This window comes from Anoplopoma fimbria, chromosome 16 (assembly GCF_027596085.1).
Source record: "Anoplopoma fimbria isolate UVic2021 breed Golden Eagle Sablefish chromosome 16, Afim_UVic_2022, whole genome shotgun sequence".
In the NCBI taxonomy this organism is placed as follows: domain Eukaryota; kingdom Metazoa; phylum Chordata; class Actinopteri; order Perciformes; family Anoplopomatidae; genus Anoplopoma; species Anoplopoma fimbria.
The window spans coordinates 19,518,418-19,541,123 of record NC_072464.1 but is presented as its reverse complement, the minus strand read 5'-3'; the positions used below and the strand labels follow the sequence as shown (position 1 = coordinate 19,541,123).

The following is a 22,706-nucleotide window of genomic DNA, read 5'->3' as shown; positions in this document are numbered from 1 at the left end:
CAAGGCTGCTTGAATAAATATGTAAACAATTTGAATTTAAAGTTACCAGGTTATTGCACATGGATTTGTACCATATAGAGGATGAATGAGAATGAACACATGTTACTGTTTCTTTAAGACAGCTGGTTAATGTGGCAACTGCCATATAGATATGATTTCATATGTTAATGGGTTTCAAAGTAATTGCGGCTCCACTCATCTCTGTATGTAAATGTTTTATGTCAAATTTTCATGCTTATATGTTTTATATGTGTGTTTTTCTAGGACTATGTAACGTGATGTCAGATGGCGTTACGCGGTCACTGAGTAAACCATGTAGCGAAATAGAAAATATGCGACAATAGCCCAAAGCCACTCAATTAAATGTCTTATACATGAACCTCACCAAGTGGTTAGAAAGATATTATATATTAACCAGAATAATCCCGTTGAGATATTAATTCTCGTCTTTAAGCGGTTCTAGCCAAAAAAGCATCGTAAAAACTTTACAACAAAAAAACTGCAAAAAAATTAAACTAAATAAAAACATTAAAATCATATATAAAAGAGACAACAGACATAAAACATCCAGCAAATTTCATTTATTAAATAATTTCCAATTACATTCAGGGCTCAAATTATCCTTAATCCTGTCTTTAAAAATATTTTATGCTTATTAAAAAATGTAGTTCAATATGAGCGTCCAAAAACTTTAAAAGCACTTTCACCAAAATCGGTGCAGGTTCTAGGATGACAACTTCTGATAGTTTTTTCTGTCAGTAAAGACAAAGATAAGCGGACAGAATCTTAACTTGGGGAAATATTTCTGTAGACTTGTGAGCATTTTAAATTATTTAGATGTCTATTCACGTGCCCCCATGGTTTCCACTGTGACCTTTTACCGTCGCAGATGCAGTCAAGGAGCATCAAAGAGTCGCGCATTTGATTTAACTTGGACGTTGTGTAACGAATTCTAACTCGCTGTGTGTTTCCCGTCCCTCTCTGCAGAAGTCGGATCATGGCCAGGTGTTGCTGGACGCTGTCTTTAAGCACCTGGAGCTGACTGAGAGAGACTACTTTGGCCTGCACTTGGCTGATGACTCCTTAGATTCGCCGGTCAGTACGATTATTTTCATCTCTAGGAGTGTGTTACTGAGTGAATGAACATTTCATCTTGTAGGATGTTCCAACTATAAAACACATCAGTTGAAAGTTGTCTTAATTTAATGTGTGTGTGCATTGATTTCTAACCTGTGTGTGCTTGAGGACACGTGTTTACCTCCAGCTGTGTTTTTGGATCAGTCTCAAACAATCAAAGTCATCATGGCAGTGTGTGAATAACTATCTAGAATGTACATTTACTGCATGTCACTGTGTATAGTATATTGAAGTGTTTGTATCCACATGAACTCACTTTTGTCAGATGTGTGTGTGATTGTGTGTGTGTGTGGTGTGTGTGTGTGTGTGTGTGTGTGTGTGTGTGTGTGTGTGTGTGTGTGTGTGTGTGTGTGTGTGTGTGTGTGTTGCATAATTTAGGTTGAGTAACGATGCTATGGAAGCTCTCTCTAAGTGTCTCTCTTTCAATATTTTACAGCGCTGGCTCGATCCCAACAAGCCCGTCAGGAAACAATTAAAAAGTAGGTGAAATCCACACAACACACCTCAACTAACAAGTCCAGGTTATTTTCAAGGAATCAACAGAAAGTTGTTGAAGCCAAGCGAGTTCACTCAGGTCCAAGTCATTGCTTAAATTTCACTATTTACCAGCTGATTGAAGCAGTAGTGTGCAGTCCAGCTAAAACTCCGCCCTCCACTACGCGCAAAAGTCTCCTGTCTACACTGTGATTTAAAATTCCGAATCTGCTGTAAGCAATTATTAAACTTCATTTCAACTCAAGAGAAGTAGCCCTAGTGAGAAACTCAACTCCTCCCCGAGCAACGATTGAACTGTGTTTCAACTCTGTTTTTGTGCTGAGTGATTGATTCAGTGAGGAATAACCAGAGGATATTATATTTTACACAGTACGTGGAGCTAGACTGCTTAGTCTTTAAGTCCACTTTGTTGATATCCTCTAACACTTAAAAAAAAAAGAGCTATACATCAAATCTTACAGTCTAAAAGTGAACATTTCACTAACAGTTTGTATCCACTAATAGATCTGCCGTGTTGTGTTTTCTCCTCTAAGTGTTCTTCATCTTTCCAGGAGGGTCTCCATATAACTTAAGCTTCAGAGTCAAATTCTTTGTGACCGACCCCGGTAAACTTCAGGAAGAATACACACGGTAAGAGGGTTCATTGTATAGACTGTTATATACTGATTATCACTTATGTGAATGCTCCCTATTATCGGATTGATTATGAGCACGTTTGCATCGTTTCATACAGGTGGTGGTGTGGGGGAATTAGGTTGTCACAATGACTACTTTTGCTGGACGATGTTTTGTCCCAGAAGAGATTGTGATAAACAATATTATTGTCATTTTAAGACCATTTTATTCCACTGATATAAAGACAATATAATAGCATAATTATGCAAGTAAACCCTTTTTAAAAGAGCAATTAACTTCCTAAAAAATGAAAACGATACAACCAAAACAATAAATACAGTGGACTTTCATTCTGAATTTATTCTGGTATAATGTTGGCCAAAATATTGGTGACATTTTTATGTTAAACAAACTCGTATGTAAACGGACAATACCGAGGTCATTAAAAAGGACGAGATCATGTCCTTAACGTGAACAATAACATCATTATAGTGACAGGCCAAGTCAAAATATGAGAATAATGTTGTGCAGTTGTTTGTATTTTTGTCGTTTCATTCAGAAATAGAGAACGGTGATCTCGATGAGCATGAAGTTCGAGTCTTTTTCCTTTTAGTTTCTTGACTCTCTATTACCAAGAGTAGAGAAGAATATGTACCAAGTGCCACATAAGGATGCAAATTTGGGTACATAATGTCCCAAAGCTCATTATGCAAGAAGGAACATATTGTATAGCTATAAAATGTAAAGGTATTTATATTCTGTGAATCTTAAGTAAACAAGGTAATGATAAAAAAAATGGTTATGAAAAGAGCTTTTTTGTATCTAATCATTGCAAATGGATTCCCAGTACCAGAGCTTCATTCTCTGGCTAATTAAAGAAAATCTGAAACCAGTGTGTGTTCTGCATCAAGGCCGTGATGTGGAATCCAACCCACGGTTCTGCAAACATAAGGTCTGCAACACTGCGTTCTGCATAAACAACATGCAGAGGAGGCGTCACAGCACCATATCGCCTTTTTCCCGCCTGGTGTTTATTTCAGCCTTCTCAGCCGCGGCCTCACTCTCTCACTCAGCCTTATCAACACTCTTTATATACAGCTTCGTAACTGTGAATCTCACACGCTGAACGCTGAACGCTCAAGTCACGACTAAAACACGCTCCTGACAGCTTTGTCGTACCGTGTTTTTGACATCGGAGTACACGAAACAGTACTGATAAGGGTCTGCTGAACGGTGTCTATTCATTTTACACAACAGGCACTTCCATCAGAGGTGTCCCCATTATAATCTGCTTGTCTTTACATGGTATTGTATACAATTAAAACAAATGTAACAGTGCACTAGTCTGTTATCTAAATGCTCTGTTTTCTCCTCTTTCAGGTACCAATATTATCTTCAGATCAAGCAGGATATAGTAACTGGAAGGTGAGTCCTTATTTGTGATTTAAATGCCTGTAAAGAGTTGCTCTAATAGATTCATTATTATAAATGCATTATCATTGGTTGTAGTGGAGATATGAGTTTATATACACACAAGCCCTAGCACACCCAACGGCAAAAAACTAAAATGATTTCCAGGTATTCAGGAGCCATTAACATGAGGCTCTTGTTCCATGCCAGGAAAAATTGAAAAATCAAAAACGATCCTCTGACATCACAATGATAATGACAATGGGCTTTGAACACATCACTAAGACTTCTTCAAACTGTGATCTTGAAACTCATTGTTGTTTTTATCATTGACAGTCAGCGTTACTGTTTTTTCTCCCTTGGTTTCTCCAAATATACGAATAAATCATGTTTTACCACGATTATCAAAGATGAGTAATTGCTCTTTTGTTCAGATCCAAGGCTGAAAAAAAAAATCTGTATGCCTCTTTGTCTCGTGTGTGAATGTGTTCCTGTGGTTCTTTTCCCCAGACTTCCCTGTCCACACAACACAGCCGCACTGCTGGCGTCCTACTCCGTTCAATGTAAGTAGCGCTCCCTGGATACATCCACTCTCCATGACGATTGGAAAGGCAATTCATTAGGCCCTCTCTTTAGCTACACTCTCTGTTAAATGTAATGGCTGTGGTTTGCTCCAGCGCATTTATATAGCTGGTGCTCCGAAGCCATTACGAGTCAATTAAGATTCAAGTGTGGTGATATTTGATAGTATTTGCAGCGATGTAAATATGTGATGCGATTGGGGTTTGTTTAGTTTTTTTTTACACTCTCGGGGTTTAGTAAAAGCAAAAATCCTTCTCAGTGGTCAAATATGGTTCAGACGCAAATGGAAATGTGCTGTTGTGATTTAGCGTTTTGGGTTAGAGGCTGACTGGGCCTCTCTGTCATCAGAATAATGACACACTGCTCCGTCTGTGTCGCTCGCTCTTTCTCTTTTTACTGCTGCTCATTGTTTTTACACGCAGCCTGTTTTTGCCCTCTGTCTGTTTCTTTCTTTTATCTCTGTTTAGTCTGTCTCATCCCTTTCTGCTTATCCTTTTTTTTTTTTTTTTTTTTCACGCTCACAAACCCCTCTCTCTCTCTCACCCCCCTCTCTCTCTCTCTCTCTCTCTCTCTCTCCCTCTTTCTGTCCTCCACCCCCTCTGGCATATTTTTTTTTTGTGGGGAATTTGCACTGCTGCAGTATATAGGTCAGAGAAGAGATTTGGCCTAGACTTCCACCATCATGACACTACTGCTTTTTTACCCACGGAGACACACACACACACACACACACACACACACACACACACACACACACACACACACACACACACACACACACACACACACACACACACACACACACACACACACACGCTCTGCTGCTACGTCCATGTTGTCACTTTGCTCAGTGCCAGCCCAGATTATGAAGATAAATGCTTGCTTTAGGGGGGAAAAAAATTGCTTGAAGCAGCTGCTATGATGCTAATTCAGTTAGCTTGGCCCAAGTGGCGGCACAGATCACTCTAAATCCCACATTAAAGCTTCCATTCTCAAAACACCACAAATCCCTCACAGTAGACATACATTCTTGTTAAATATTGACCAAATACTGTCTGAAAACCATGGCAACCCTTTCATTGGAAATAAGGCATTTCGGTTAAAGAATCTTGACATAATCCGTTTTAGTTTTTTCACTATAAAGGCGTAGATGCAAGCTTGTGTAATGTAGCTTTTCATATTTACAAAAATGTTGCGTCACCACACTTTTACATTAAAAGCTGTGTTGTTTTTTTTAATGTATTTATATTGACAGTGGCTGATGTTGGATATAATAAGGTTTTCTGTCACAGGCACACATGCACGCATACATGCTTGCACTAAATTACCCACAATGCATGTTAATCCATCATCACAAATGGAGAGTTGAATGTCTCGTTTGTGCCTCGTTGGTCAATAGCATCATTATAGCCCGAGCTCAATGCCGGAGCTCAAGCTAGTATGGATTTCACGTCAATAGATGAATACGTAAACAGAGATCAGGTGGTCAGCTGGTCTTTGAGCTTCATTTGTGTTCACTTTGAACCTTGCTAAAGTCATAACTGCAGCATACAGTAAAAAACCAACATTAGCCTGCTGTTCTAAAACGTCAGCTATTGACTGTACATAAATTTCTCCCTGGAGCCGAGTGCACATCAATGAGTGGGGTGAATTCTAATTGATTGGTTGGTCAATATGTTTAAGCCACCGGCTAGTAGGTTAGTCCAGGGACTACTTGAGTAAATTGATGCTTTTGTGCTTTAACCCTCCAGCTAGAGAGCTGCTGGGCTTTGGAGATTCGCTTTGAGCTCCTTCTCTCTGAAAGCTTTAAAGATGCATGAGAATCATTTCACTCTTTATCTCTCTGGCTGTTACAACAATCACTTCTTTCTTCATCTTTGAGTCAAAGCCGCTGTGTTTTTTATTCGACTGTCTTTTGTTATTAAGAGCCACATGTAAATGCTTCTGGCCATCTGCTTTAAAAAATACATTCATAAGAAAAGAGAAAAATAAATACTTGCCATTTAGTTTTTGACATGTTCCTTTAGATATTTAGTGTAATAACGTGGTCTTACCGTCTCTTTGGCCTGTGTTGAGGATATCCTGTATTGGATCAGCTTGGTATATGTTCACACATTGAGGACCGGTCTGTTAGTATAAGTTTAAAATAATTGTATTGCCTGTTAGCTCCGATGAAAATCTGCACTCAGAAATAATGTGATTTGTGGTGCTCGTAGTCATAATAAATACTCTCTTAATAGAAGAGGTTTGTCAGTGGTTGTGAGGATTTTGTAGATGAGGTGTGAAGATCCATTGTTTGGTTCTTTCACCATTGTGAGTGTGATTGTTTCATTGCTTTCTGGTGTAAACAGATCAAACAGACCATCAGTAAATAAGATGGCAGAAAGATAGAAAAGCGGAGATCAATCGCAATCAAGGTCAATTAATGTACATTTAAAATAAATGTAAATTGCTAATGTAAAGCAAAAGCATACAGATGTTCATATCCTGAAGATGTTTCGTTATGAGATGAAGATGGGTATGGCCATCACTGGCTGAATGGTTTTCCTTTCAAAGGCCATATTGGCAATGAAAATATATTTTTGCAGATCTGCCAAAAGTAAGCTTTCAGATCAAGGACAGAAAATGGTGCACGTGTTGGTGTAAAACAAGTTTTATTCTACCAGTTTATGTTTTTTAATGAAAATTTGTAGGCTTTTTATTTGAGAAATGTAAGATCTAACAGAAATGGCACATGTAAGATTATTTGTTTTTCTACTCAGCGCTAGGTTAATTCTCTCCAGCACAGCATACAATATTATCATACAAAAATTCAATTCATTACAACCCCGTGTCACAGTGATTCTTCTAAAGGAGAGCGTACCTGTGAGCATCGAGTGCAGACCTCTCCATCATCCTCGTCGTGGTCTCATTAGCTGTGTCGTTCCTCCTTTTATTGCGAGCGATGACATTTAATCAATCTCTTTCTCCTTTAGCTGAGCTGGGGGACTACAGTGAGACGGAGCATACAGCCGGCTATCTGTCGGAGTTCTGCTTCATGCCCAACCCTCCTTCAGACTTCCACAAAGAGGTCGCCAAACACCACCAGCAGCACAGGTAACCCCACCCGAGACACACGAGCACATTAGTGATCCCAGGTCACATTCAAGTGCATGTAAGAACTCAAAGGAAATGACACATTTAACCGTGCATGTTGCAGGACAATCACTCAAAAATGAATTGGATTCCAGGCCTTAAAGAGATTACTCTATGTCCAGAATAGGGCTGCACAATACATCTTTTCTTTTATCGCCATGTCAACGACTGCATTATTGCACACAGTTAGTTGAAAGAGTATCAGTAGAAAACTGCACTTTAAAATCAGTTTTAAACAATTTTTGGATTTTTTTTCTCTAATATTTTTAATTCCACATGCAATTTATTGTATTATAATGTATATTGTGTTACAGTAAAATATATATTTATGTTTATCCGACCTTATCCCTGCTGTTGCTTTCATATCTCTGATCGCCCTTTTCTTTTGTGCCCTTCTCTTTCTCTCTCTCTCCTCTTTACCACACACACTCTTCATATTCTCCTTCCTACCTTCTCCTTCATCGTCACTCCCTTTGCTCCATCACACAACCTCCCGTCCCCGTCTGTCTTTGTACCCCTCACCTCTCTCTCTCGCTCTCAGTGGTCTATCTCCTGCCCAGTCAGAGTTTAATTATCTGAACACAGCACGCTCGCTGGAGCTCTACGGGGTGGAGCTGCACTATGCAAGGGTAAGTAAGGTGTTGTTCTGTGAGTGTTTACACTGAAAGTCTGTTTTGGTGTGTTGCTGTATATATATTTTAAGGCTTTGTTTTGCTGTTGGTTTAGCGCCTCGTAGTTTGTTTCCCCGGCAAAAAGGCCTGTTAGACAGTTTTCATTCCATCAGCAGCTGAGGAGGACTGAGAACCGGTTGGAGGAGCTGCAGTGTGTACAGTTAATGTTGATGCCCACACCCTGCTGAAAATGCCACACATTGGCATTCAGCTCTCACTGAAGTGGCAACAGATATGAGCAGAGTAGCCAAGTCACCATTTAGACTGATTTCTTTCATACACAGTATTTTGATTGGATAGTGTTGCAGAAGAGATCAAACAATTACCCGTCTAATCCACTCTGGCTATTGTGCTGATGTAAAAAGTGCACTTTCAACTCGCTGCTGAAGAGAACCGAGCAATGTCGCATCAACTAAGGTGTCATGGTGAAGCGGAAATTAGTTTAAACTTTAGAAATAGAGTAGGGGAAGAACAGACATCCAACTGTTTGCTGTGGTCATTTGAAGATTAAAAAAATCAATAGCATCTAATAATGGAATGATAAAGAAAGAAACATGTAAACCACTTCTGCTAAAAAACAATCATGACAATAATTTCAATCTGGTTTTTGGTTATGAATATTGATCAAAACGTTAACATAATCACTTTTGTTGTTTTCACAAAGCAGCACCAGACAAACACGTTTCAGCACTCTGTCATCATCAGTCTCACATTGCACATGCAGGATGTCCAGTCCAGTACTGTATACAATTACACTTCTTAATTAGATAATCAATAAGGATGAAAGTCTAAACATGTCGGACGGTCTGCTCTATTTTACCATCTTCTCATACTCTGTTCTTGTCCAACATAGATTCTGATCTCCCTCTATGTGGGTTTTCCTCAGTGTTTCATTAACCTCTACTCTTAGTTTGAGGCAGGTCTGTTTTCATTGACTGCTTTTTGTTTTGTAAAAGTGAGAAAGCCTCATATGTTATAGTCGTACTGTCTCTCTGTTCGGTTTTGCTTCATTACACACACACACACACGCACACACACACACACACACACACACACACACACACACACACACACACACACACACACACACACACACATCCCTTAACACACCTTAACACACCTTAACACACCCTGTTCTCCTCTCTTCAGGACCAGGGCAACACAGAGATTCTTCTGGGGGTGATGTCTGCCGGCATCGTGATTTACAAGAACAGGGTACGGATCAACTATTTCCCATGGTGAGTGACACACACACACACACACACACACACACACACACACACACACACACACACACACACACACACACACACACACACACACACACACACATGATGAGGCAGAAGGTTTCGGTGGTTTTGGTGAGAACTTTAGGACCAGTGTTGCTAGTATCAGATCTGACAAGGTCCAGTTTTTAGAAAGTTGGCTTGCATCAATGATTTTCTTTCAGTGAGACCATGAAAACCAAATAAATCTCAGAGGGGAAGCAGGTAGAGGATGAATTAGGGGGAAAACCAAGTACTGAACCCTGTGGGACGCCTTGGAACTCCGGGGCAGTTGGAGAGTTGTTGAAGCTTGATCAGGTTTTAACACAAAATTTCCACCAGTAGTTTCTGTTCTGTGTGTTGGTTGGAGGGCAAAATATGTACCAAAAGAGATGTAAACATAAAACGTAGATGCTTTTTAACTCAAGCATGTAAGCGAAAGAAGCTTGTGGTCAGTTTTGTGTCACACCTACTGGAAGCCTACAATCAGGGCAGCTGAAAACCAACAGTTTCAGTGAAGCTACTCTGTGGCCGATGGCAGAAAAACCTGGCAGCTCTCAGGTGTGAATGAGAAGAACTGTGGATGAAAAACAGAAGACAAAAAAAAAAATCTTCCTCCATTCATATTTCCGTCACTATGAGCAGCTCCACTGTAGCCGTTGTATCTTCTCTGCTATCCTTTGCTTTCTGTGGACTCAGAGAGCCTCACGTCTCTGTCATTTCCTCCCCAGCCAGATTTGCTCTGAGCTTTGGGAATCAAGCTGTGGATGTTCTCGTCACAAACCTCTCTGTCCATCAAACAGCTGCCAGCTTCACTTGAACTGCCTCCAGGAACCCTTTTTGCCGAGAAATGTGCCGTGTTTTTTTTTTGTTAGCCTCACTCACACGTAGCATATAAACGTTTAAGCCTTAGTTGATCTTTGCTGGAATTATGCAGATGATTCCACCAGATATTTTCTAGGGGGAGGGCGTTGTGTTGAACTAGGTTTCGTGGAAACATTCTAGGCGTCAGATCGACTCGCTCGCCTTCTCTCTTTGTCCTTTTTTTTTTTTTTTTTTTTTCTTTACCTCTCTCCGTCTAATTCACTTACTCCCATCGTTCTATGTATCTTGCTCTCGTTTTCTCCAAAGCATCGATTCTTGGAATTCTCTCATCCTCTGCTGCTGCACTGTGGGAGGCTAAATGTTAATGGGTGCCGGGGGTGGGATAGTAACAACTCAAATCCCTGTAACTCCGGAAGATAATTCACTCGGGTGTAGGCTTAACACACACACACACACACACACACGCACACACACATGCGCGCACACACACACACGCACACACACACCCTGACCAAATCCATGTAGCAGCTGGTGTGTATGTTTGTGTACGTGATCATCAGTGACTGTCTAATACAGTAAGATGTTGATGATAAGATCAGTTTAAGTGTGTGCTCGCGAAGGGTTTGCAGAATGAAGGGTTTTGTGTTGATGACATTGCCAGGAACTGAAGTCATAAATCTGGGGAGTTGCATCCCATTTGGGGCCACACCATGAAATTTTTGGGGGAAAGTCTTGGTTTTTGCTCAAGGGTTAGGCTAAATCACCATGGAATGAATGTAAGTCAATGCGTAGTCCCTCCTAAGTGGGGGGGGAGAAACAGTTTGCATGCGTGTGTCTTCATATCCAGCTGAGCTAAATTTAGAGACCAACAGTGGTGTCCACAACAGCTGTCCACTGCCATGTGTGAGCAACAGAGAGAGCTACACAATAGTCAACTGTGTCTTTCAAACCTCACAGATTTTTTTTTCCCTCCCTTTTTCATGTTTTCTTTCTTCATCCTCTCTTAAACAAAGGCGCACTATTTCTTCATCGACTTAAATCCTGTCACATCTCCCGGTGCCTCTCCTCTCTTCTTGTAATTATTCCCCCAGTGCGTGCAATAAATGCAACTGTAAGATACAGTAAGAAAGGGTCAAGAGAAGGAGACGTTTTTGCTTCTTTCCTATTTGTGTTCACAGCAGCCTGATAAATGAGCCACACTTAGATGGGGCATGACTCACACTCTGCCTAAGCATGTGTGTGTGTGTGTGTGTGTGTGTGTGTGTGTGTTTGTTCATACGAGAGTGTGTGAGTAAGTATGTAAAATATATTTAGCAGCGAGCGATGAGTCACAGCCGCAGCAGAGCTCCAGGAAGGGATTATGTTACTCCGCTGTTGCTCATCGCGCGTGTGCGGTTCTCTGATTCAAATATTATTTTCTACCATTTCTGCTTCTTTAGAGGCATGACTCGATATTACGCAGATTTATGAGAAAAGATCAGCATCGTTGAACCATTGGGAGGTTCCAATGTGGTCATACGCTCACATCCTCCAGCTATGGAAGGAGGAAACGGGTCGGAGGTTAAAGGAACAGTTGGGATGTGACTCATGGGTCAGTTTATTTGAAGAACAGGCGATTCATGGATTAGTGTGTTTTTCAATTCTATTTATTGAATACTGAAAGTAAAAAGCAGGTATGGCTAAGTTTCAACATGTGCATGGTAAAATGAAAAGTTGTTTTTACTTAAACCTCTCAAATACCACTGACATGAGTGAGTGAGAGTCAGTCACTAAAAAGTTATTTTGTGCATCCAGACATTGTTCAGACTTTCACAACTTTATTTTAAATTACAGTTTCTAATCCAATGTTTCGAAAGAGACCAAATATTCCAGATGTGGTTCCAGATCTCTGATTTCTTGCAGCGATTCAAATAGGTCCCGTGTTTTGCTCATTGACGGCTGTTTCTGCATGTTTGAGATACAGTCGACCAATTACAGCTTTGTAGGCAGGATAGGGAGTGTCAACGTCATTTTCCTGCATACCCAGCTAGATACCTTGTTCTAAAAAAATGTGACAAAGGTGGACAAGAATCATAGAACTGTACAGGATATTGTGAGTTAACTTCCAGATATAGCAACTGTTATATTCAGCCATAAAAAATAGATTTGGATTTGAATATTTCACTTGCATCATGAAGCTTCAATGGATGACGTAAAATCAGGCGGTGTGCAATAAGATAATATCCCCAACCTTAAGATTACTTAAAGGGGGAAGAGAGGGATAATTATATGTTGAGGAGTTAAGACAGGAAGATGGCGTGACAAATGACTGTTTATATCAACTTGAAAGCCGCTAAGAAAATAAAGCGGTTCTTTGTTTTGCTTTCAGTGCATTTTGGTTTCTTTTCTTACAATATGACAAGTAATCAGACAAGAAAGAATGCCACTTTCTTTTGTGCCACACGCAATTGCATTTTAAAACTAACAAGGGCAGGGACTAACCACAATGAGGCTTTATAACAAAAAACTGTGTTAATGATTATATCTGGCAAACACCATTGAATATGATCACAAAAGCTGCCCATGGCCATCAGGAGGAGCACCTTTCAGCAAACACAATGAAATGAAAAAGAAACTGTCATTATGTAAAACATTAGGTATGACATTTTATTGCACAACACTTTTTCTTTTGCACAATATTAGTAGATTTTGTTACTGTATTTTTGATTGGCTATGGAAATGTCCAAAAGACATTTTTCATCTACATTACAGTAAAACAAATACGTGTAATACAAAAGTATTCAATTTTAGCATTGCAAAATGATCAACTAACATTTTACACTATGGTCATTTTGTTTAAGATTGTTACACTGTTTTGTAATGACACTTTCCTTTACCAAAAGTGTAAAAATGTAACGTCAGTGTCCCGATACAGCCGAAACTAACTTTGTCTTTTCCTGCTTTTCAGGTTGAAAATAGTGAAAATCTCCTTCAAGTGCAAACAATTTTTCATCCAGCTAAGAAGAGAGGCGGTAAGTGTAACATTAACACACACACACACACACACACACACACACACACTGTGTGTGTGTGTGTGTGTGTGTGTGTGTGTGTGTGTGTGTGTGTGTGTGTGTGTGTGTGTGTGTGTGTGTGTGTGTGTGTGTGTGTGTGTGTGTGTGTGTGTGTGTGTGTGTGTGTGTGTGTGTGTGTGTGTGTGTGTGTGTACTGAATGGTAAATGTGTATATTTATTTACTGTAGATGTTATCTGAGCTGTGTCTGCATATGTGTGTAATCAGTGTCAGATTAACCCCCTGCTGTCTGTGTCCTCGTTGACTCTGCTCTCATCCCCCACTGTGTTCTGCATCCTTTGTTTGACACGTGGATCTTTTCTTATTCATTGTGTAACAAAGAAATTGTACAGACAACTGACTTGTCTGTACAAGTGTGTGTAAAAAAAGCGAAATACTGCTTTTCCATTGGTTTAAGTCTTAATTCTTTCTCCTACATTTCCTGTCTCGTCCACCTCCCTGAATGCATCTAGAGAGCTGCATTGGCCTTGAACACCTGAACATATTTATATGTGTATCTGCACACAACCTGCTTTTTTCTGTTACATTAACTTCCTATTGAAATTATTGACAGCAACAGCATCGACAGCAATTTAAAAATGCCTCTCAGTTGCCAGGGTTAAAGCAGATACCGTAGAGTAGCTCAACGGATTATAGAAGTTGAAGCTGAAAGTTACGATTTGATTTGGGAAATATATCCACAAATTGAGCCAGCTGCAATACCCTAACACACTGAGAGGTAAAGGAAATGGTTGTAGTAGATAGCTAAAAGTAATGTACTGACAGTTGACATGTTAGTTAAAAAGTAATGGATAAACAGCTGAATCGGTTAGCTAAAGTAAATTGATTTACAATTCAAACGGTACGCTAAAAGTAAAGGAGAAACCATTGAAACGGTTAGCTTATAGTAATCGTTAAACAGTTAATTGGTTAGACACACACTGCTGTCTTAATGTGTCTTTACATGTGTTATTGCAGCTGTTTGACTCAGAAACACTGAATTCTGGTCCCCCTTTGTAACATCACATCCTGAATGCCAAAGTCTTATTCAAACACCCACTTACTCATTTTTCTTTCCCTCCCTTCACACAGACTGAGACCCGGGAAACGCTGCTGGGCTTCAACATGGTGAACTATCGGGCCTGTAAAAACCTGTGGAAGGCCTGTGTGGAGCACCACACCTTCTTCAGGCTGGATCGGCCCATCCCACCACAGAAGAACTTCTTTGCTCACTACTTCACCCTGGGCTCAAAGTTCAGATACTGGTAAGAACAAGAAAACACACATACACACACACACACACACACACACACACACACACACACACACACACACACACACACACATATATATGTATCCGCAAGTCTGGTCCATGTTTTTGTGTGTGTCTGAATAAGTTTGTGTACATGTAAAGCTCTCAAAGTCTGGCTGTCAGGGTTAGACTTTTCTGCTATTCACTGTCTCCTGCTCTGGGGATATATATATATACACATGTACACAAACTTATTCAGACACACACAAAAACATGGACCAGACTTGCGGATACTTTGTCTACATTTCACTCCGTCTGACTCCCAGTAAGCATAAACAGAAGTACATGTTTGTTTGGAGGTTGATGCAGTTGTTTCCCTTTGGGTTAAGAGGCTGAAACTCTGGAAGGCCAGTGCCTCTCATGCTATCTTCCTCCAGTAAAACCACAAACTTAATTATTCATGGTGTCCATATGCACCTCTCGAAACAAACTACTTCACTTTGGCAAAGTTCTAAACATTTTGGGGGATTTTTTAGGTTCGAAAAGGGGACTTAATGATCAAAATAAAACCACTTATACAAACATTTTACTCAGCATTATATTGTGCCTTGTGACAACTTAGTTTCACTTCATTGGCTATTCCCCTTTCCTATGAGATGTGAGTGAGAAGTGAACTGAGAGTTTGAGGTCTAGTGATGCATTATTGAGCAGCAGCGATGCAACCCAAGCTAGCTCTGCTCAGATGTTTGTCTTGACGGTGTGTCTGCGTTTTTTAGCTCTTAAGTTATTGACTAGCTTTCCAGCAAGGATACACCTTTTGAATTGAGAATTTGTGTTGTTAACATGTTATTAACAGTGTATGATATGATAAAACATCCATATTGAATCAGTTGCACTTCTTACTGTTTCGCAGAATACGCTCAAATGTTAATGCTGGTGTTTTTTTTTTGACTGGTTTCGAGGATTTTTATTTTAAGGCTGAATTTTTCCTGGAGAAAATATGGCAAATACAAGTCAACTTAGCCTCGTTAATGAGGTATTTTTATAACCTTGCTAGACCCAAGAGTTAAAGATTTTCTGCCTTATTCACTCCAGTTAAAGTTTGATTTTCAAGGACAGTCCACTGACAGCTGCTCTTGTTGTTTCCGTCTCCAGCGGGCGGACAGAGGTGCAGTCTGTGCAGTATGGAAAGGAGAAAGGCATCAAGGACAGAGTGTTTGCCAGGTAATAGACGTCTTTACTGGTTAGTTCAATGAACTACGGGAGCTTTTGGTCACAACCAAATTAATTTGTTGGTCTGCTTAGATCACCCAGCAAGCCATTGGCCAGGAAGTTGATGGGTGGAACAGACTGGGAGTCAGTCAGCAGGAACAGCCTATCAGATGAGAGACTGGAGACCCAGAGCCTGCCCACTCGCTCGCCACCTGGGACGCCCAATCAGTGAGTCCACTTTTCAGGCTTCACTTCAGCTTCACATTAGACAGTTGTGACAGGTGGAAAATCTAAATGTTATCATATTCACAATGGTGGGAAATATTTAAAATGAATGTTTTTACTGGAATTGCATTACACAAATTAAGTTTATTTAGTTAAAAGGGAAGCCAGGTATAGTTTTAAAACAATTAAAGATGTTTTTAATAATATTTCTTGCAAAAAAAAAAATATATTTGTAGTAAACATAGTCTGTAGTTCACGTTATTATGAAATAGGTTAACTCTCTTTCTTCAGTGGGCAGCCAGCTGTGCCAGCTGCAGAAGAGACTAGAGACTCATTTCTTGACTCTATTGGCAAACATTTCTGCTGCCAAAGTGTTCTTGAGCAAGTCTCTGAAGCCCAACCGTGACCTCTGACCTATGTCTTATTATGATTATTATTTATCCTCCAAAATATCAAGAAAACATTGCATAAATTCTGCAGTTTCCAGTAATCAAGCATCAATTTAAATGTTTTGATTCTTGTGCCAATATGACATCAGTGTTTTAGTATCAATACAAAGAAAATATTTAGCCTCATGGACTTTGTTTAATCAAAATACAATCTAAAATTGGCAAAATTGTGATTTTAAATCAGAAACTGCGGCTCTGATGCCAGCTTTCTGTTACTTCGTATTCGTGTTTATTAGCCGAAGCAACATATTTTGTTCAGTGCCAAAACTGTTTTTAGACTGTTTTCTCAGCCCTTTAACTCTACATGTCTCTGTTTGTGTTTGTTCGTCAGGAACTCACTGTTTGTACAAGAGGGCACACGACTACGCCCTTCGTCCGTTGGCCACCTGGTCGATCACGTGATCCACGCTTCACCCAGCCTGCCTGTCTTCTCCTCCTCCAATCACAAGTCGGCGTCGTCCACGCAGGCCAACAGCATCAGCTTGGACTCAACACCGTAAGTCTCGAGTCTCAATCCATTTCTCACTATCATTTGCTTTTCCCCCCATGTGTTCTTCACTTTTGCCCACTTTCTTTAAAGATGTTTGTCTTTGGGCAAAAAAAAAAAAAAAAAAAAAACACCAACTTTTGACTTTGTGGCAAGGAAATACATTTCAATTTAAATTAACTGCCTCATAAATAAAGCGACCTCCCCTTTAATTTTGAAGTTTAATTTAACTCATAAGTGTTAGTGCCACTCTGTCTGACTGCACTGCTGAGTTGGCTGGTTTTTAAATGTCTGTCTGTGCCTGTGGCTTCTCCAAACAGTTCACACCCTCTCCCAGTGTCACTTAGCTGGCCCCGTTGAAAGATGAACCCTTTGAAAAACCAGCCTGTTAAATGTGTTTATAGCGGGTAGCAGGGCGGAGAGGTTAGACAGGGCTGAACTAGGAATTAATGTGTTTGTTTTCAGCTTGTCCTTATTGTGCTCACACGTTATAAAATATCTGCAGAATTGCTGGAACATATAAAGTTCCACATGAGTTATAAGTGACCTTTTATATACATCTTGACTGAATATATCTTATTCAGTTATTTTAAAAGAACGACGGGGTATCAGAAAAGGAAAGAAAAACAAGTATATTATGAGAAAAATGATGTGTTGTGTTAACTTAAAGCGCACACACATGCTCTAGTTGAAACCCAAAATACAAGTATGGACCTTGAAATGAGTACATCCTTACAATATCATGTCATTATGTGGATACTGCGCTGGAAATGAGCCATGAATGTAAGATGCACATATGTGCCGTTGAATGAGGTTGTAGATACGGCATGCTTTTTTTTCTCGTTGCCACAGTAGGAGTGAGTGTGTGTGCGTGTGTGTGAAAGAGAGTGAGAGAATAGGGATGGAACATTTCTCAGCTGGAAATCAGAGTGGTTAAGTAACATTACAGCAGTAGTTCCGCTGCCTACAAAGCTAAACACACGCCAGATTGTTGGCTCATCACTGTGTTAGAGAGCCAAACGATGACATAATCTCCTGCTATCTCCTCCTCAGACGACGCACATAGTCCGGGCTGATTATTGTTTTGGCTTTGATTTGTCCAATGTGATAGTCATCAACGTTTTCGTCAGCTTTACTTTTTTAGAACATAATTCCTGAAATTTCAGTTCAATAATAAACTTATCACTTTCAAGCAAAACTACTTGGATTGATATTTGACTAGTCAGACTTTTCAACATCTTTTGTCCGTCAGTTTGTTGACAGATGTGCTTGAAATATACATTTTTAATGTAATTTACATGCAAAAGAATGAACTTTTTCATCATCTTCCACATTCAGCCTGTTAATGTTATGAGTAATTAAACTGAGCTGTTAATATGATGCCTTGACTTGATAACTTTTTGTAAATATAGCTCATTTGGACAAACGCAGTGTTGCAGGAAGAGGGAATTTGATGAGCAGTTTCACCATCAAAAGTTTCCAATCTCCCAATTATCCTGCCTGAATATTTTTTCCAGTCTCTTGAGAAGATGAGTTTTCTGTTATATGGAGGATAAAAAAAAAAAAAGCAAAGATGTGAAAAAAAAAATCCTTTAGCGATTCAGATCTGAGGGTGAGCAGGAACTTCCTAATCACAGATAAAAGATTAAAAGATTCGGTTCCAAATTCAGATTAAATTCTGTTTTGGGGAGCGATCAGTCAGTTATCAGCTAATAGATTAGTCGGCCATCTTTGGTGAGAATCAGGCATCCCTAATCTTAAAGAATCATTTACAGTAACTGTATATTCACAATCACATTTTCACGTCTGTCACTTCGCTCAGGCCCATAATCCAAATTTCCCCAATGTTCCTCCCAAGATTTTCCTCCAATAAAAAACTAAATTAGAATCTCTGTTTTCTCCCACAGGCCACAGTTATACTCTGTGTCAGTTCAGCAATTCGACAAAAAGCCATAACCCTCAGACACTCTCTCTATAATGTTCTGTTTTTAGTTGAGTCAAAAGTATCTGTTTGGCTAAACCACAGCACATTACAGTGAAGGTTTTTTAAAATGCAGCGTTTATATTTTTTGACAGTGTCAGGGAACAAAAAGGTACAATTATATCACATATTGTACCGAAACATTGCATGCAACTTTAAAGTATGTGATGATAACTTGGTTTGTATTCTATGAACAGACGTGTTTCCTCACAGATGTAAAGCAAAGGTTGGCTTCAGAACATCATTTTGTTTAAAAACTGCTGAAAGTGTTTTTTTTTATATATACTTTGGTGGTTTTGAAGGCATCCTTCATAGTTTTAGAGTAGTTTTAGTCAACGGTAACTTAAAATATTTCAGTCCAGTTTTAGTTGACGAAAAGTCATTAAATTTAAATCAACTTTTAGTCTGTACTTCTGACAAAATGTTTTCTCTCTTCATTTTGTCAGCTATTTTTTTTATCTAGTCTAAGCCTGTGTCAAATGTCCCTTTTTTTAGTCATCAAATTATATTAATATTATTAAAACTTTAGCCAATCCAGTCCAGCCAAAACCAATTATTTTGTCATTTTAGTTCAACTTATTTTACATCAGAAAATGTCACGCATTATTGAGACCAGGAGGACAGTGTTAGCGTGTCGGCGTCTGAGAGAGAGAGAGAGAGAGAGAGAGAGAGAGAGAGAGAGAGAGAGAGAGAGAGAGAGAGAGAGAGAGAGAGAGAGAGAGAGAGAGAGAGAGAGAGAGAGAGAGAGAGAGAGAGAGAGAGAGAGAGAGAGAGAGAGAGAGAGAGAGAGAGAGAGAGAGAGAGAGAGAGAGAGAGAGATAAATAAAGACAGATTAAGTGTTTATTTTTTCAACTACATTATATGATAATGATATTTTGTTAAATGACAGTGCAGTCACGTTATCGTTTTGTCTTAGACGTGGGCAAAAAAGGTTGTTGTTGAACATATTTCGTGATCATTTATGTCAGCCTTTCAAAACAAAAGAAGACCTTTAAGATTCAGTCACCATCAAAGCATTTGATAGACAGAAGACTAAAAAGCAGGGCTTAGTTATGTCCGGTGTAGAAAAGGGTTAAATATCCGTATATCCCAGGGCCTTGGCTATGAAGATACATTAATATCCATTTCACCCGTCTGTGTGGTGTTGAGAACAGTAGTGCAGGAGGAAGCTCAGTGGTGGCTCCGGCCTGCTGTGCACTGCCCTCCTTCTGAGAGCTGACCTGGTTTTGACCCATAATACATGTTCGTTTTCCCTGTGTGTGTTTAAGACACAAAGTGGCACCAGCAGCAGCAGCCAAAACAAAGGAAATGCTCTTTGACTGGTGCTCTCGCCCCCAAGAGTGCCTTCACACAGTGCACACACACACACACACACACACACACACACACACACACACACACACACACACACACACACACACACACACACACACACACACACACTTACAATTTTACGAACTTAGAAACAAATGACTTGCTTTTACCCCCCAGAGAGCGAGCCATGATGCTGCTAAAAGCCTTACCTGGCTGCTTGTGTTGTTTCACCGTACACACTGACTGCCTTTTACTGTCTGGATGATGGAGGGGGTGTTTTCCTTCCTCTCGCAGCGCTTTTATTGAGGTTAATGCATTGTGACTAACACAGTGCTATTAAGCCTCTCTGTCTCTTGCAATCTCTCTCTCTCTCTCTCTCTTTTCTCTCTCTCTCTCTCTCTCTCATCTGTTTTTCTACCATTGTCTCCTTTTCTTTTTCAACTAAGGCGCCCACCTCGTTAACAAACAGCACAATCTTTAGACCAGTAGTTTTTGCCTTTGTTTTCTCAACATATTTAAAATGCCGTACTGTGGTTTCATCAACTGTTATTCTGCTGAAAAGCAAATTGTGAGATTCATTTTTAATTTGACAGCTGTAATAGAGTCATATTTAGCTTTTGCATGTACAATAGTGACGCAAAAGGGAATCATCACTGCTGCTGGAACATGTTTTTGCCCGTGTCTTTGTTTCATTAAAAACTAAACATTCAACATTCATCTGATCCAAACACTTTTCTCTCCTCCTTCCCCCCCTCTGTCTTTACCTCCCTCAGGTCTCCAGAGGGGCTAGATGGCCAACCTCCAGCTCTGCCCCCAAAACAGCTGAGCAGGAAGACCTTGAGCCAGATCATCCAGGCCCACTCCCAGCAGAGCCTCCTGGACAACCACCTCAATGAGATGTACGATGTTCCCGTCAACGCCGATAAGACCACGGTCAGTATGTCAAGACAAGCCTGTAACACGCTTTACATATTTAAATATGATAGGGAGAGGCCCAGTTACATAAAGCATTTGAATGAAATACTCAACCCAGTAGTCCTCTTCTGCGTCTTTGACAAGATGGTTTGCACAAGTTTCAACGAACGTCCTCAGGAGATTTTATTATATTGATTTTTTTTGTTTGTTTTGTTTATGTGCATTTTGACATTCTAAGCTTTTATTTCATTCAGGAACATCATTAGCAATGAAAATAAATTACAACCTAAGCTGCCTTCAATTAGAGAGGTTCTTTTATTCTGCAAACAGTTTTCTTTCTCTTGTTTGCATTGATGTTTTTTTCTGCCCCCTATTGGCCAAAAGTATTTTTTTGCCACTTTAAATCTTTAATATAAGATCTTTAAATCTAGATCTTATATCGAAGATGTGGAGCTGTTAATTCATCTGTGTCCAACTTTGCAGCTAAATGGAGTTGTCCCTCATGATAATCTGGTCCTGATCAAGATGAGGCCTGACGAACATGGACGTTTTGGCTTCAATGTCAAGGTGAGCTCCGACAGGTCTAAAAAAGGTCTATTCATTGTCCCTCTATTTTATTTCGATCCTTGGTTCATCACTTATTTTTCTCTCCATGTATTTAAAACCCCGAGCACAAATTGTATGCATGCATCAGAAAGAAAGGAAATGTGTCAAAGGTTTCTGGCTGTTCACTGATCTTGTCTGATGGTGTGTCTGTGTGTGTCCAGGGTGGAGCTGACCAGAAGATGCCCATCATTGTGTCTCGAGTGGCTCCTGGAACATCAGTAAGTCAACAACCACCACATGCTATACTAGCAAGTATAGCATGTGGCCCAGATATCATCCTGATTTGGGAAAAATCTCGTATCCCACAATGCAAAGCCCTCAAACAGCAAAGTCACAGGCATGTTTTTTTTTTTACAATTTCTGTACGCTATTTCATCACTCAATTGATTTCTGAGAATTTGCGAGCGATAAAGCATCTGTGTGGGTTTAGGAAATTGATGGTGAATCGAAAATTTGTTCTGAAGTTTTCATGAGCTCCACAACTGGCACCAGCCGGCCAATCACACTCCCTGGCCCCGCTGTGAGTTTACTGGAGCTGTGGAGTCTGATTGCATCTGTGATGGGGCGTTCCTCGGCTTGAGCTCTCTCAAGAGACCGGTCTCGTAGACAAGAGGCTTTTAATTCCTTGTTGAGGGAACATAAATTTCCATTGTTAAATGGAATACAGGAACCTGTAGTTATCTGCCTTTTATGGAGTTGAAAAGCATTCTAATATCTGAAGACATTTTCTCCCCTATTAGTAACATTTTATCAAACTAAATAACTTACTTTTCTACTTATGACACTCACCATTATCGTGTCTCCATTTTTCTTTTTTTTTCTCCTCCTTTGTCCTCTTCCCCCTCCTCCCTCTTCAGGCCGACCTCTGTGTGCCTCGGCTTAACGAGGGCGACCAGGTGGTCTTAATTAATGGACGGGACATCTCTGACCACACCCATGACCAGGTGGTGATGTTCATCAAAGCCAGCTGTGAGAGCCATTCGGGAGAGCTCATCTTATTGGTCAGACCAAATGGTGAGTTGCTCCCATTGGTCGGATCTACTGTCTGTGTAACTTTTAGCTTTTTCGCGCGGACGCACAT

The 22,706-nt window shown here is 40.0% G+C and overlaps 1 protein-coding gene across 5 annotated transcripts in view; it reads left to right on the top strand.

The window, feature by feature from the left end:
• ptpn4a (protein tyrosine phosphatase non-receptor type 4a) overlaps positions 1 to 22,706 on the top strand; it is a 63,776-nt gene that overhangs the window by 32,266 nt on the left and 8,804 nt on the right. For 2 of the 5 annotated variants that reach the window (XM_054615174.1, XM_054615175.1), the window contains exons 3-19: positions 988 to 1,095; positions 1,574 to 1,616; positions 2,166 to 2,262; positions 3,628 to 3,672; positions 4,168 to 4,220; positions 7,215 to 7,335; positions 7,916 to 8,003; positions 9,195 to 9,283; positions 13,083 to 13,146; positions 14,276 to 14,448; positions 15,591 to 15,659; positions 15,741 to 15,875; positions 16,653 to 16,817; positions 20,878 to 21,037; positions 21,503 to 21,586; positions 21,787 to 21,843; positions 22,483 to 22,639. In XM_054615174.1, coding sequence (XP_054471149.1) covers positions 988 to 1,095; positions 1,574 to 1,616; positions 2,166 to 2,262; positions 3,628 to 3,672; positions 4,168 to 4,220; positions 7,215 to 7,335; positions 7,916 to 8,003; positions 9,195 to 9,283; positions 13,083 to 13,146; positions 14,276 to 14,448; positions 15,591 to 15,659; positions 15,741 to 15,875; positions 16,653 to 16,817; positions 20,878 to 21,037; positions 21,503 to 21,586; positions 21,787 to 21,843; positions 22,483 to 22,639 — 1,708 coding nt within the window. The remainder of the gene's footprint in view (positions 1 to 987; positions 1,096 to 1,573; positions 1,617 to 2,165; positions 2,263 to 3,627; positions 3,673 to 4,167; positions 4,221 to 7,214; positions 7,336 to 7,915; positions 8,004 to 9,194; positions 9,284 to 13,082; positions 13,147 to 14,275; positions 14,449 to 15,590; positions 15,660 to 15,740; positions 15,876 to 16,652; positions 16,818 to 20,877; positions 21,038 to 21,502; positions 21,587 to 21,786; positions 21,844 to 22,482; positions 22,640 to 22,706) is intronic. The other 3 variants (XM_054615179.1, XM_054615177.1, XM_054615176.1) reach the window with 3 other exon arrangements.